The sequence below is a fragment of the Mauremys mutica genome, chromosome 11 (genome assembly GCF_020497125.1).
Source record: "Mauremys mutica isolate MM-2020 ecotype Southern chromosome 11, ASM2049712v1, whole genome shotgun sequence".
Classification (NCBI taxonomy): domain Eukaryota; kingdom Metazoa; phylum Chordata; order Testudines; family Geoemydidae; genus Mauremys; species Mauremys mutica.
This window is the reverse complement of record NC_059082.1, coordinates 22,365,641-22,381,205: the sequence shown is the minus strand read 5'-3', so window position 1 is coordinate 22,381,205 and position 15,565 is coordinate 22,365,641. Positions and strand designations below refer to the sequence as shown.

Below are 15,565 nucleotides of genomic sequence, written 5' to 3'. Positions count from 1 at the left end.
CCAGCCAGTGACGCGCGTGCGGAGCGACTGATGCCGTACGGGGTCAGGGGGGTGGGGCCGCCTGTGCTGACCCGACCCAGGCCTGGGGAGGGAGAAGCCTTAAAGGGGCAGCGTCACATTAACGGAGCTCCCCGACAGCAGGGGCCCACAAGTCCCTCTAGCCCAGGGGTTCTCAAACTGGGGGTTGGGGCCCCTCAGGGCATCACGAGGTTATTACATGGGGGGGTTGTGAGCTGTCAGCCTCCACTCCAAACCCTGCTTTGCCTCCAGCATTTATAATGGGGTTAAAGCTATAACAAAGTGTTGCTAATGTATAAGGGGGGGGGGGTGTGTCTCACTCAGAGGCTTGCTGTGTGAAAGGGGTCACCAGTACAGAAGTTTGAGAACTACTGCTCTAGCCCTTTCAGCCTGCACAGGGCCTGGCCACGCACCTTGGCGCACCCATAGCCACAATCCCCAACACCAGGCCGCACCCGGGATGGGGGACGGTGCTTCCACAAACACCCCCATAGCTCTGGAAACTGGAGTATTTGAGTTGGGCCAGGTGCGATGGCTGCTGGGATACTAGGGGCAGCTCTGGTATCCACATGGCAAGCAGGATGCTGCTACACTGGCGAGGGTGGTGAGGCGAACCTGAGAATGATTAAAGGGTCTGAAAACATGCCTTAGCGTGATAAACTATATAGCTTAAGTCTCACAGAGAGAGGAGCAAAGTGTGACTTGAGTACAGTCTATAAGTATCTACAGGGGGAACAAATATTTAATAATGGGCGCTTCAGTCTAGCAGACAAAGGTATAACACGAGCCCCTGGTTGGAAGGTGAAGCTAGACAAAGCCTGATTGGAACTAAGGCATACATTTTTAGTCAGGAGAGTCATAAAACATAATTTTTTTAATTGACAGGCTGTTTTTCTAAAATCTATGCTCTAGGAATTATTTGGGGGAAGTTCTATGGCCTGTGTTCTACAGGAGGTCACAATAGATGAGCACAATGGTCCCTTCTAGCCTTGGAATATATGACTGAGGGGCCAATAATCCCCAACACCACCCCTCCCCACTGGACCCAACCCCAGAGAAAAGGGCCCCACCATAGGAACCCCATGACACAGGGTCCAGTGACCCCTCCTGCCAACCCAGTCTACCTACCATACAGGGAAACTCTTCCCAGTACTATCATCACATCCCTCATGGGTCCCTAGTTGCTTCACATTGACACAGGATCTGGCATTTACCCAGAATGGGGACCACTGACTCAGGTTTGCGAACTTGGCCTCACTTGCACTATGGGGGTCAGGGCATCCACCCCAGTGACCTCCCATCCCAGAACTCAGGCATCCACTTTTTTCTCTTCTTTGTATGGTTGATGTAAATGTAGAACAACTATAACTTTACATTTAGATGGTTAAGCTAGATAATTGTGTCCAGAGTAGTAGAGTGTATAATCTACTGAGTTTGTTCATCCTATTTGTATGAATGTACCATTCTTGTATCTGAAATTAGGAATATGAAATATGTCTGAGGCCCTATTATAATTATGCAAACTGTGGGCCATTAATAGTGGTTTGGAATCTTGATGGCTCCCATTAACCGGGACAATTGGTTGTAGATGGTTCTGTTTACTTATAAGACTTCCTGTATACATGTGTGCCAGCGAGTGGGTAATGAAGTCTCACAGGACTTGTGATCATAGCACCTGAACTGGAATCCATCTTTAACCTGGTGCTTTTCCATTTAGAAGGAGGGGTGGGAACCCAGAGACAGACAAAGGATTCCCACCTTTTGCCAAAGCTATTAAATGGGTGGAACTGAACAAAGTGGGTCCCAATCATGTTGAATCCCCTGCTTTTCACCTAAGATGCCTGCTGGAACTAACAAGGTCTGTACCAGGGGAAAGATTGGTCTCAGACTAGGAAGGAGTCTAGTCTGTGAAAGAAACTTATTGGAACATCTCTGAGGGTGAGATTTACCTGTATTCAGTTTCTTAATGTATTAGGCTTAGACTTGTTTGGGTTTTTTTTATTTTACTTGGTGACTTACTTTGTTCTATCTGTTATTATTTTGAACCACTTAAATCCTACTTTTTATTCTTAATAAAATCACTTTTGTTAATTATTGAACTAGAGTAAGTAAGTAATACCTGGGGGAGCAAACAGCTGTGCATATCTCTCTATCAGTGTTATTGAGGGTGGACAATTTGTATAATGCTTATACAGGATAAACTCATAGAGTAAAATATATTTATTTGGGGTTTGAATCCCATTGGGAGCTAGGTGCTGGAGACAGGAGTGCCTGCTGAGTGGTTTTCAGTTAAAGCCTGCAGCTTTTGGGACATGGTTCAGACCTGGGTCTATGTTGCAGCAGGCTTGCGTATCTGGCTCAACAAGACAGGGTTCTGGAGTCCCAAGCTGACAGGGAAAACGGACTCAGAGGTAGTTTCAGCACATCAGGTGGCAGTCCCATCGGGGTCTCTGTGACCAAACCCGTGCATGTTCTGTTCTGCCATGGTTTGTGCAGACGCAGTTAGGGTTGCCCATGAGCTCCATGGGAGATTGAAGCCAAGGATCTTCTACATTAGGTCTTTCACAGGGTATTTATTTTGACTTCTTGTGAACTCCATTTGGCTTTCCAAGCTTCATCAGGGTTGAAGTTGCATTGTTGTAGGTTAAATGCCTGAATCCAAAAGGGTGTATGTGACTAAGTGGTGGTGAGGGATGTTGTTAAGGTCATGGTGGATGGAAAGATGTTCATTTTCCACAATACTCTGGAATTCCCGAAGGCGTAGTGTTTTGCGGCAGGGGATCCACACTATGACAGCAGGTGTTTTGGTCCTACGCCGTAAGGTTTTGTGCTTTCTTCATTTCTCATGTTCTACAATCCATCTCCACTAAGGAGTTACTAAGTAAAAGTGGATCAGATAAAAGTTTTTTTTCAGGCAGTTACCACCCCACAGTCCTAAAATAAACTCTGTCCCATATTTTTCATAACTGTCCTTAACTTACCCTACCAGTGACTAAACTGATACAGGGTGGGATGGAGCATCCTAGCTCAAGCAAACCACATGATAGAGCATTCCTTGTCCTTCAAACCCAAACTGAAATGGGGCAGAATCAAATGCTTCACCTCCAGGGGCCAAACAGAGGAGAATCCTGTATCTTGACTCAACTGACTCAGTGAGATCATTTCGGTCATGGATTCCTAAGAGCAATGAAGTCCCTGAAGATTCCTGCCATGATAAGCCAAGTAGGGAAAAGGGACACATTGTCTGGTGGAAAGAGGATAAATGACACCAAAATGAAGAAATCTGGGGGAGAGGAAGAGAGTAAATTTAGATTTAAATTGGCCAGGTGCTGCTGCAAATTGTCTACTTGGCTCCAGTTGTAGTTATGAACTATAACAGCCAAAAAGCTGGGATTTTCCAGTCTACTAGATACATTTAAACAGACAGCAGAGAATGGGCTGGTTGCTCTTTTCAGATTTACCCTGATTTTCTGTCCATTTTCTTCTCTTGCTTTGTTACTGAGACATTTAACATTTATGTAATTTTCTGCTGAAATTCCCCCATGACACTTACTAATCCTTTTATAAATCGCTTGGAACAAAGCTGCTGAGATACTGTACTTTTTGTTCTGGAAGCTTAGTATGCTTTTCTCAGAAACATTCAACCTTTTGAAAAGGTATAAACAAATTCTGCTTTTCATACATTTTACTCCATTTACCTTTTTTAATTGTAAATAAAATAATTATATTGACTATAGGGAACAGCTGTCATCCAGATGTTTTTTTACTTTGGTATTAAATTCCTTAAATTTTGCATTGTACCCCACATTTTCATTGTACAATATACTGCAGATGCTTTCAGTTTCAGAGCCAACAATCCATTAAGATGAGTGGGGTTGGCTGACCACTTTCAGAACTGGCTCAGGCAGTCTGCAAGCTCAGGCAGATGGTCCAGCATCAGTTCACATTCAATGCATGTTTTTCAGCTTTTCTTCACAGCCTGAGGGCTAGAAAGAAATTTATTTTTTATAATGAAAGTGGAGATTCTCAATCATAAGTGTGGTAAGGGAGCAAATTCTAAGTCTGCTAGATCAAATTCTAAAGCCGCTGAATCATGGAATACACAGAACTTCACATTTAAGGAACAATTTTGCATCAACAGCAGGATAAGTTAGATGACAGAATAGGTCTCTTCTCTCTCTAATGTTTATTAGCCAATCTGTCCAGGTAGATTGGTGAGCACATCTACCACTTGTGAAGATTATAAAATCATTCCGTAATGTTACATAGCCACCTCAACTTTTGGAGTGAATATTTATGGGCTCATTCTCTTCTCTGCCACATTTTCATTAATTTATGAGTCAAATTTGGTTCTGAATATCTTCCATTAGAAGTAGTACACAACAAAGCAATTTACAACAGTGTCTTTCTATAAGCCCTTAGAGCAGTGAGTAATCAGGCAAATATGCCATCCTTTTGTGCTTAGCAACAAGGTAGCTCAAATAATGTCAACAAAAACATTCGTAAGAACTGTCCACTGTAGTAAGTGTGCATAGGATTGGACCCCTGGGAGGACTTGTCTCACTGAGCTAAGTTGTGTTTTAAGAGGCAAAGGAAACATCATAACAACCCCTTTCCCAAAGGACAATACTGCATCACCATTTTGTTAAGCCATAGTTCTGGCATAAGAATTAAACACAAACTTTTGTGCCAGAGGTAAAAGTGCTCTGACTGAAAGCAGACACTTGACATAAAACACTGCTGTGTTAAAATATATACTGGTCAGTCAGTTTGTGCCATATGGCCGGAGCCTGCAGCACTATGTTATCATCAGAGAGGGAAAGTACTGTGGACTCCAAAATAAGAAAACTCCCTGCAATAATTATTTTCAATACAAGGACCACTTGAAGAGTTCAATAATTGGGTTTGAAAAATGCTTGGAATCAAATATGGACTTCTGAAACTGAAGGGGAACGCCCTGTTAAGATGTCTAACATTTTCTATTTTCGAATTACCTACATGTTGTTCAACACTGATAGGACAGCCTTATAATTCTATCATGCAAACATGAAAAACTTGTTCTACCACTTCAGAATAAAGCAGTGCCTGTTATTTACAGCAGCAATAACACATTTGTGATTGAACTATTGGGTGAGTTAAGGATAAAGCAGAATGTTAACGCTGAATAGCTTTTGGCAGATGACAGATCTGCAGGGCGTGCTATGCCTCTGACCTGTGTACAATCTTTTCCTACAAGTGCCCCCTTCTTCTTTGTGGTAGGCCTTGGGCCTCCATTCTGCTCAAGAGGAAGTCTGTAACTAGGACCCTGGTGTCAGCACTTCTGTTTCTCATTGTGACTCCTTCCGCAAGTCCAAATGAGCTTGTGCACCTGCTGGAAACATACCATCTTGGGAGGTCTGCAACCAGCAGATGTTTGCAATGACACTAGACAGCCTCTTCAAAACAGGCTATTTATTAGACAACAGGAATACCACCATCTTTAGGTACATTGGGTTAAAAAGGTGAAGTGAAGCCTAAACACAGCTCTAACTTGTCATCCTGTCCTTGCTTAGCTCATCAGCTCTCTGCCCTGGCCTGGAAGGCAGCTGGCATGCTTACAGCAAGCCTCGCTCTGTGCCTCTCAATTAGCACTAGGCAGCCCCTCTCAACCCTTTTTTTCCAGGCCTTCAGACCCACAACAGTTTATTGCTGCCTTTGATCTCTTTCTTCCCGTCACAGCTGTATAAATGACTAGCTTTGAGGGGATGCTCCTCACCATTTCATTGTTTTACTTTTCCTGTTTGGTTTCTTTAACAATCCCTTTTGATCTAGCTTCATAGCAAGTAACCCACCATAGACACGGAGAGGCATGTAGCATCGTCATACAAATATCATCAGTATTACCTAGTTCATCACAGCAGGTCAGAATACTAAACAGCTTGTTGTGTTTTAATCCCCTGCTAAAATGATTTTCAAATCTTGACCAAGGCAAATCAGGAGCAATAGTAACTGCAAACAACTATGCTACAAGTTTCTCCCATAGTCCTCTGGGGTAAGAAAACTTCTCTGGCATCACAGCACAAGCAAGGTTAGAGTTTAGGCACTATTTGAAAACCGTTATTGGAGAGACACCCAAAATGTGCATTAAAGGAAGGGACAGAAAAAAGATGTACTGAAGAATTATTTTTTTCCTACTATCCACTCTAACCAATCCACCTTAACAATTCATGCTCTTACACTTTCTGTTAGTCATTGCTTTTTGGTATTTCCAATAACTTTCAAAAAATATTACAAAAGCTCAATGCTTTGCCATTGATTTTATGCTATGTTACGCTTTGGACCCGGAAAAAATGGAAACTGAAATAGAACATTTTCAATGAGCCCTTGCCACAGGGTGAGATGGCCTTTTCATACGCTCAAACATTCCAACCCCAGAAGGAATCACTGTGATGATCTAGTCTGACCTCCTGTATAGCACAGGCCATAGAACTTCCCCACAATAATCTCTAGATCAGATATTTTAGAAAAACATCCAGTCTTGATTTAAAATGGTCAGACACACTGGTAAATTGTTCTAGGGGTTAATTGCTCTTTCCCCTCCTCCCTTTAAAATGTGTGCCTTATTTCCACTCTGAATTTGTCTGGTTTCAATTTCCAGCACTTGGATCTTGCAGGACCTTTCTCTGCTAGATTGAAAAGCCATTATTAAATACACCTCTACCCCGATGTAATGCTGTCCTCGGGAGCCAAAAAATCTTACTGCATTATAGGTGAAACCGTGTTATATCAAACTTGCTTTGATCCGCTGGAGCGTGCAGCCCTGCCCCCCCCCCCGGAGCGCTGCTTTACCGCGTTGTATCCGAATTTGTGTTATATCGGGTCACGGTATATCAGGGTAGAGGTGTATTTGTTCCTCATGTAGTACCTACAGACTGGGTTTTAGTCCCCACCTGTAACTGATTAGCTGCCTCCCAGATTAGTGCAATAAAAGGCCAACAAGCAGCTCACATACGGATAAGAGCTGCAAAGAGGCTTCTGCAGGAGGTTCTGGGTTAGGAAAAAGGAGCTGGAGGGAAGAGGACTTGCCACAGCAGGTAGGTGAAAGAGCTGGCTGGGAACAGACAGCAGCAGAAGCCCTCTGAGGTAGTGGTCTTAGGAAGAACCAGGCAGTAGGACCTGGTTTTCCTATTTTGATGGATGCTGAACTGTGTGTGTGTTTGAACAATAAATGCAGCCCTGAGAAAAGGGACTGAAATACTGATATGGGTGGGAGCTGCTTTGACACACTGGCCTGTGAGCTGACATATCAGCTTAACCAAGAGAAACCAGGGCAGAGGCAAGCTCAGATGCTGGGTTTGGGGAGAACCGGTTACAGCCCTTCACTAGTGTGGCAGAAATAGGCATCATTAGAGCTGGTAAACAATGTACCGGTAAGTCTAATCATGACTCACCCATGTCAAGCAGGAACCTACATTCTTAAGTGTTCTACCAGAAGGGTGACTTGTTTTTCCCTTTGTCTCCAGGTAAATGGGCAGTTTAAAATGCGCAAATATTAAATAAAATCCAAATTTTGCTTCACAATGTATAAACTTTGCTAGGTGACAATGGGGGAAGTTTTGCTCTCATTTACACTACAGGGAATCAATAGTGAAAGAGTTTAGCCTCTAACTGCATTTTAAAACACTTTAAATCAGCGTTTCTCACATGTGGCCACCAGTGGATTTTTTTGCATCCACGAGTCTCCAAAGCATGGGCAGAGATGGGAGAAACAGTGCCCAGCTGTTGCTCCTGAATAGCTGTTACCAAGGGCAGTGAGATGCGCTGCCTTGGTGTTTGTGCTGGTGCTGCCAGCAAGGATTGGTGCCCTGCAGTGCTCAGCCTCCTCGGGGGTTCCAGGCAGCGCCTCTGGAGACGGGTGGGGCTGGAGGCAGATCTTGTCAGTGGAAGCAGGTGCAGTGTTTGGTTGTCAGGACATTCCCTGTGGCACCTCCCTCACTCCTGCCCAGCCGAGGCACAGGGAGTTGGGGACTCCGTAGGCAGCTGGTGAGTTCCCAACCCACCTTCCCCAGGGCGGGCTCTCGCTGAAGGTCCATGAGTGGAAGGGACAGAGTTGGGTCGGCGCTTTCCCACCTGGGGCTACACTTGCTGTTTACAGATGATGTAGCTACTGCAGCAGCTCAACAGCTCTGGGCTGCTGCAGGGCTTGGCAGCTCCCTGACAGGGTCAGAGGCCCCCGCACCATAACACACTCTGAGCACAAGAATAGGAGCAAAGTCCATGTGTGCTGAATGGGGAGCTCTACTTCTTACCATCTTCGTACTACATAAACAAATTACAATGATTTGGACATGTACGTGTCTGTATAGAATTGTTTTTCCATAAAGTTAAGTATTTTAGGAACAACTGTCAACAGCCACCGGCAAAAGTTGGTGGCTGCACTTTGAGGCCACCAAAAAATTTATCATGAGAAACTCTGCTTTAGATTCAGTTTACAAACAGAAAACACCAAGTAACCATTTAGTGTCCAATTTTTCTCCTCCCCTCTCCTCCCCACACACTGCTAATACAAAAACTCTTCAGAAAATTAAAAATGATGGTGGAAAAGAACAGGAATGGATGATTCATATGGGGGATTAAGTTTTCAGCCTGTCTTACAACTGCCTCTGTACAATCACATTTGTACAAGGAAAATCAGAGGCCAGGGGAGATGTGGCTTCAAGTTCATGCAGACATTTAAATGATTTACACATCTGTAAAATGGGGATAATGATGTACAACTCCTTTGCAAAGTGCTTTGAGAGCTACTGATAAAAAGTGCTGTAAGAGCTATTAGAAATTTAACTTTATCTCAGTTGTAATGCACAACACGGCCCTTTTTAATATTGTATGGTAAAAGCTTGGAAACAGTTCATTCACGCCACACATTTTCCTTGGCAAATTGGGTGAGGGGCCAGGCGGGGATACTAAGTACCTTCTTGCAGAATTTGAGCTTTCATTAAAAAAAAAAAAGTTAAATTTCTAACCCCCATTGTAATGAAGATAATTTTCCAAATGAGACCTGCTATAGTGCTGTCTGCCCCAAGCCTGCAGACAGCCCAGTGCCTCTCTATAAGCTCATAGTTTTTCCCAAGCACAAAAGAGTGAAATTGATAAGATTCTGGCCATGTCTTCACTACGGAGCTAAATCAGCACTTCTTTAGCAGGTGTGGTGAAGAAGTGCTAAATAGATAGGAGAGTGCTGTCCTGTTGATTTCTGTACTCCACATCTCCGAGAAGAGTAAGGGAAGTCAGCGGGAGAGCATATTCACGTAACTGAAGCAGCATAACTTAGAATGATTTACTATGGTAAGACCTGGCCTCAGGTTCCCTTCACTGCTATTATTCAGTAGCCTCTGGGTGCCAGTGAAACTGACATGAAGCAATAGATTTCAATCTGTTTCAACCTATTGCTGCTTTGAAATCAAGTGTGGCAGCAGCATAAAGCAGGAGCTATTCAGGAGGCAGAAGGATACAAACAATTGAGGCTATGGCGAGGGGTGGAAGAGACCACCTACCTACTTCCATCACCCAGACAATAAAGATTGGGAACTCCTGGACAGGCAGCAGAGAGTGTTTTTCACTTTGAAAGCCACCATCCCCAGCTGTTGAACGTATTAAGTAGTTGATGTGAGAGAATTCCCCTTCACAAGCAGGGCATAGGACAGGCCTGTGGTAGGACTCCAGCAGCTGTTTAAGGATGGAGATGGGGAGGGAGACTGGGTCACCAGAGTAATGGTTGATAGTGCCCTTTTTCTCACAAATTTTTCCAATCTATTCCTGGCTAGGTGTCTGGTATACTTCTCAAGGCCTGAGCACTGATGAAGTGGAAAGTATTAGAAATGTAACTCATGAGAGGTATTACCCACTACTGCATATGAGGAGAAATTCAAAGACACCGTGTCCTTTTACTGGGCAAAATTATGTAATAGGTCTATTAATATGACTCTCAAGAGTTCAAAGGAAATTTGATTGGAAAACAGACATGTTTCCAAGTATTAATTTTGGAAAATAAGTAGTGTCTCTTGAGACCATATTTAATGTACTTATTACCCAATTTGCTTTTATGAAATGACCCCAACAAAGACTGCCGAAGCGTTCCCATGAGTTCTATACAAGACTACAGGTATATGGAACAGACTGCTTTTTAATTATTTGGACTTTCATAGATTATATTTTAGCAGATACTTCTGGGTTAGTGTTACCCCTGTTGGTGCAGGATTGGAAATTCTGATTCCACCATGTCTAAGACGGCAGCTGTCCTGGAGAGGGAGTTTTGCTGGGGATCCACAGAAGCCTGCTAGTAGAGATTCCTAAGGGATGTACCGAAAATACTGCATATCTTGGGTTCCTAGATCCTGTATTGTCCCAGGCCAAGCTCCATTTGTTGGCTAGCACAGCCCACAGTTCTAAAGATCCCCAAGGCAGAGGGAGAGAGTACAAAGTTTGTTCCCCAAGCAAAGCTGCAGATTTGTGTTGCCAGGAACCTGCAGTCTACATTATCCCAGCAGAAGCTAAAACAAATCTAGTCCATAGGATTAAATGGCTGCGAGCATGGAACTGAGTTGACAACAACAGTTTGCCACTAATTGTTATTTTCTGCCGTATGCTAAGCTAACATTTTTCCCATGTGAAAATCAAATTATAGCCAATGACAGGTGTTGACTCCCAGAAGAGCCGTTTGGGCACAAGCATTCCCAATGGCAAAGGTACAAGCAGGAGCCTGAAGTATACGCCAGCTTCACCTTTCTGCTAAATTAGTGTTCTGTTAAAAAAACCAAACAAATAATATTTTGAGGTTTCAGGATTTTTAATGTAATACGGCTTGACAGCATACAGTGCTGATATGCTAAAATACTCAATTCATGTTTCCTCAATGGAAACTTAAACTTAACAGACTCTGTAATTCATAGCTTACAAACAGCATTATTCATACAAAAAGCTGTGGAGATGATGACATTTCTCTAGAGTATAACTGTAAGTAGATAATTTACAGAATGTTTGGGAAACATATTCAATCTATGATTCTGTGTATTAAGAATGGAACCCAAAACTATCAACAAAATGTGTGGTTACTTGATTTTCCAGATTTAGTGCATATTTAAAAAAAAGTGAATTAACCATGAATCAATTACAGACTTAAAAAAAAGCACATAATCACCACCTCTTTTGGGAAAGCAGCCTGGTTTTTATAGTAATTTATTGCTGAAGTAATACCACCCATAAAATATGAGCTCATCATATCCAAGACCCTACTATATATTTGAAGCCAGTAAATCAAAATGTCAGCTTTGCTTGCCGAGTTTGATTATGGTATTTGACAGCTCTGGATTCCTTCATTTATCCACACACAAGATAAATCACAGGCAGCAATTATTAAAGCATCTTCATACTGCCCTGCCAAATGTGCCTCAAACCTAACTTGAAGGGACAAGTCTCTATGGTTAATTCTCCATGTCCAATCTGTCTAATTTCTCTGCTAAGGTTGCCATCATGTGTCTAGCCTCAGCCATCCACAACAGAGCTACCTAATTTACTTCACTGGGGCTATGCTATTAAGGATCTGGAGCAAAGATGCCCATTACTTTCAACTGTGACAGGACTCCTGACCGCTACACGTCTTCAACCAACCATTGATTTCCACTTATGCCACTGATGGGCCAGACATAATTTAAACAAGTAGCGTAGAGAAGAAAAAATGTTTTTCCTTATCAATTTTCCTCCCACCTCATTGCCTTTCATTTTCCTCCTCTATCTTCAATTACAAATATAAAGTAACTGGCTAATTTGTCTAGAGGCTGATCAAACAGATATGACAAAAATTAGATTTTATAAATATGCAACCCTTTGACAATAGAAGGAAGAGAAGGTTTTACAGCCTGCTTATTTGACACAAAATGATTCCTTGGTGTTTTAAACATTAGGCACCGTAAAATAGTTTCAGACACCTTAATACATGTATACCATGCTTTGGCCACACGGGTATAGCACCATCTCTTGAAAAGATGCTTAGCTTTTAATGTATTTTTGCATGCAAATATATAAGAACTTAAACTTTAGGATAGCATTCTCACAACAAAGTCTGCTTAAATTATGTAAAAAATTTAAATATTGTAAACCAAAGGCAAAAGGAGTCTTTTTTATAACTAACAATATCATATCTCTGTTCATTCAAAAATGTGCAGTGAAGGAAATCTTTGGTTTTTCAATAGAATTCATTCCAACTTCCTTTCATTTTTACATGGTTACATCCATGCCTTTTAGGCCATAACACACTGATGTTTATTCAGAATTAACCACTACATTCCCAATTTTTAAATGATAATTCATCTTTCCACCCTTGTAAAACCTAATTATTTATATCTTCATTGAAGGTACTATAGTTTAAAAGTTGTTGTGTACTTGCCATAAAATTTTAAATTCATTTTAAGAATGAAGTCTGAATTTTTAAAGACCTAAAACATGATTTGTGGTAGCGTAGAAGTGGGCACAATAATAGGGGATTATTCTAAAGAAAAAGTTGTACATTGTAAAACTATGTACAGCATGATGCAAAAATCTCATTTTTCTCCACATCACCTATATATGGCTTTTAAAAAAATTTACTGTATTTATCTTTTACTGTATTTATGTTCATTTTATGGACACTGGACAGTTAAGTCAGTTGAATTATATAAGTCACTGTAAATAGACTGTCCAATTCCTTAGAACATGCTTTTCCGTCTGTTATGGTCTAACGGTCAGCACTGCGCAATCAAGTATAGTGCAATTCAAAAATAGCACAATGAAAATAAAAACTAAGTTTTGCAATATTTCAAAAGAGTCCACAGCTGTTATGTACAGAAACTGAAGTGACTTTTGTTCGCTAATTTGTTTTCCTAGCTACAGAGCTCTAAATATTTCTCTTTAAAATAAATGGCTTGGAATAACAGCATGAATCTACTACCCAATGCAGATTAGACACTACATTTGTTAAGTTTCTGCATAACATGTTGTGATGATGGAACAAGAGGAACTTTGTCAGAGTGGAAGGTAAAGATCCGTCTAGTACAGTGGTCACTATTTCACAGGAAGTATGGTTGACTGCTGTTTTTAGTTTAACAGAATTTCTCAGTTGCAACCTGCCACAGAAGATTACGTATATCATTTCAGAGCTGCACAAGGCTGCTTTTCCTATACACACTACCAGCATTTCTTAAAGAATGCATGTTCACTACTGCTAGAAAACTCCTATGTCATTTAAGATATTTAGAGATACATTTTTATACAAGAATATAATCTAAAACAATGCTGATGAACACACTAAATCAATCTAAAGATGTCCAGTTTAAACACATCAGAACAAAGTACAGTCTTTTAGAATATTCAGAAATGTAAGCTACTTTGGAAGCTTTTTTTTGGTTAGTACAGATGTTGATTTTTCAAGACACCCACCCTCATCTTTTAATTAGTTCTTCTCCAAATGTATTGGAGGGCAGAAACAGCCCTTATTCAATTCACGTTTTCATCAGAAAAGGGACGACTTTTGGCTTTATCAAAGTATCAAGAAAGCATATTAGCCAATCAAGATAAAAAGGAAGAACTGCAACTTTGACAGCTGTGAAAGATTTATGTTCAGTGTATACGAACAAGAAGGCTGAAGTAATAGCTACAAATAAGAGTCCAATTGTTCTGTGTGAAGAATCCCTTTTCTCTAAAACATTGTTCTCAAAAATATACAAATCCCTCCATTTAAATAACCATCCCCAGCTTTCCTATCAGAAACATACTCCATTGTTTGCCCATTGATCCCTTCATGTATCATCCTCTGAATACAGACAACTAGTCCACTGATTTCAAAATTTACATTACTTTAGTGGAAAGTATAGCTAAAGTCTTGAATACAAAAACGTTCTAAAAAATCTGATCTTGCAAAGTCTGGTGCAGTTACTATGTCTCAAATTGAAATAGGTGATGCATTCCACACAGATCTAAATATAACTTTACTAAAAAGGAATGGGGTTTCCAGTCTTTTCCCTTCTACCCAAGTAAATGAAGTCTGAGATTGCCAACACCCATGATGAGCAGATGAGCCTTGAGGACCTTTGAAATCTCCACACAATGCAATTCTAGCAGCAGCAAGGTTTACTGGTTGTCTCCTTCAACCCTTCTCTTGCGAACTGTGTCCATAAGAAAAGAGAAAATACAATTATAAATCTGTAATAATTGTCTAAGGATCTCCACAATATCTCAACAGCTAACAGGACAATTAGTAGTAGTTAACCTTTTAAACTACAATTCTTTCAGCTATGTAAAATTTCATTCCAAACAAACAGTTAATTAATATTTAGCACTATTCATCATTTCAAATTTGCTTATTAGCAACTCTGAGTACCTTATTTCGATACTCATGAACAATTTAAGATTTATATGGTAAGAATTAGAGTATAATAATGTCATATCACTTGAAATTTGGTGAGCAGATTCAACAGTTATTCTTGACTTCATATATACCATTCTCTAGCACTGTGCTTAATTATAGTTCTAATTAGGAATATACAAAAGCTTCAGAACACTCTAAGACTTGGTAAAAAAACTTTACAATATTAACACATGTTCAGTAATCTGATAATCTTCAGTCCATTATCAGAGTGAATAAATTTTCAGATCTCTTAAAACAATAAATTACACAAGGGACGAACAAAAGATTGGTGAATAAAGTTACTAAAACTCACATGCTATTTACAGTCAAAGAATATGCAGTATTGACTGAATGATTGGAGTACGCTTAATGTTTAAAGTAAAACCCTGATGTTCTACGTAGCGTATAAGTGAAATAATCAGTTTGTCTTGCATTTTCTCTTTCCTGATCAAATTAACATCTCCTTTTTTGAGTAGATACAGTGGATTTGAAAATGGATTAAAAGTTTTAAGTGCCTCAGGTTAGACGGGATGTTTCCAAATTATATTTTTTAAATTAGAAGTTACTATATATTTGCAGAAAACAAACCAAATATTAACAGTGGTTTAAATACTTAATCACATGATATATTAATAAAAAATATAAATGTATCTGTTACAGTTTTATATAAACCAAGTTGTCTGTCTTCCGCTTCGGTTCAAATTAATGAACTGAAAAGTTTTAATGCTATATTGTAAAATCAGAGTGGGATAATCATTTTTCACTGCTAGAAAAGATACTCCACTGATGCTCGAATATGGAGTTTACAAGTTTTAGTACTTACAGAGACCTACCATCAAAGTCTAAAATGTACTTACTCATTTAAAAAGTAACCTACAAATATTTAAACTGTTGCATTCTTAGGCTCTCACATTCATCTCCATTTTTTTAGTTTGATTGCAAAAGTAGATGAAGTGGTTCATAGTGCTGGGCCTTCTCACTGTAGTCCAATCATGCAGTTAGAAATAAACTGGCACAGGGTCTCAAGAAACAAGAACAGCGGTGCAGGACAGCATGAGAGAAACATGAGGAGAAAAGGTGTAGAAAATTTGTCAGAAGAAACGTACAAAGACAGTGATGTGAGACTAAACA

General features: G+C 40.5%; 1 protein-coding gene across 1 annotated transcript in view; it reads right to left on the bottom strand.

Moving 5' to 3' along the window:
* Positions 1–10,824: 10,824 nt before the first annotated feature.
* LOC123344485 (tropomodulin-3-like) overlaps positions 10,825–15,565 on the bottom strand; it is a 54,106-nt gene continuing 49,365 nt past the window's right edge. The window contains exon 10 of the mRNA XM_044980762.1: positions 10,825–14,192. Coding sequence (XP_044836697.1) covers positions 14,158–14,192 — 35 coding nt within the window. The 3' untranslated portion in view covers positions 10,825–14,157. The remainder of the gene's footprint in view (positions 14,193–15,565) is intronic.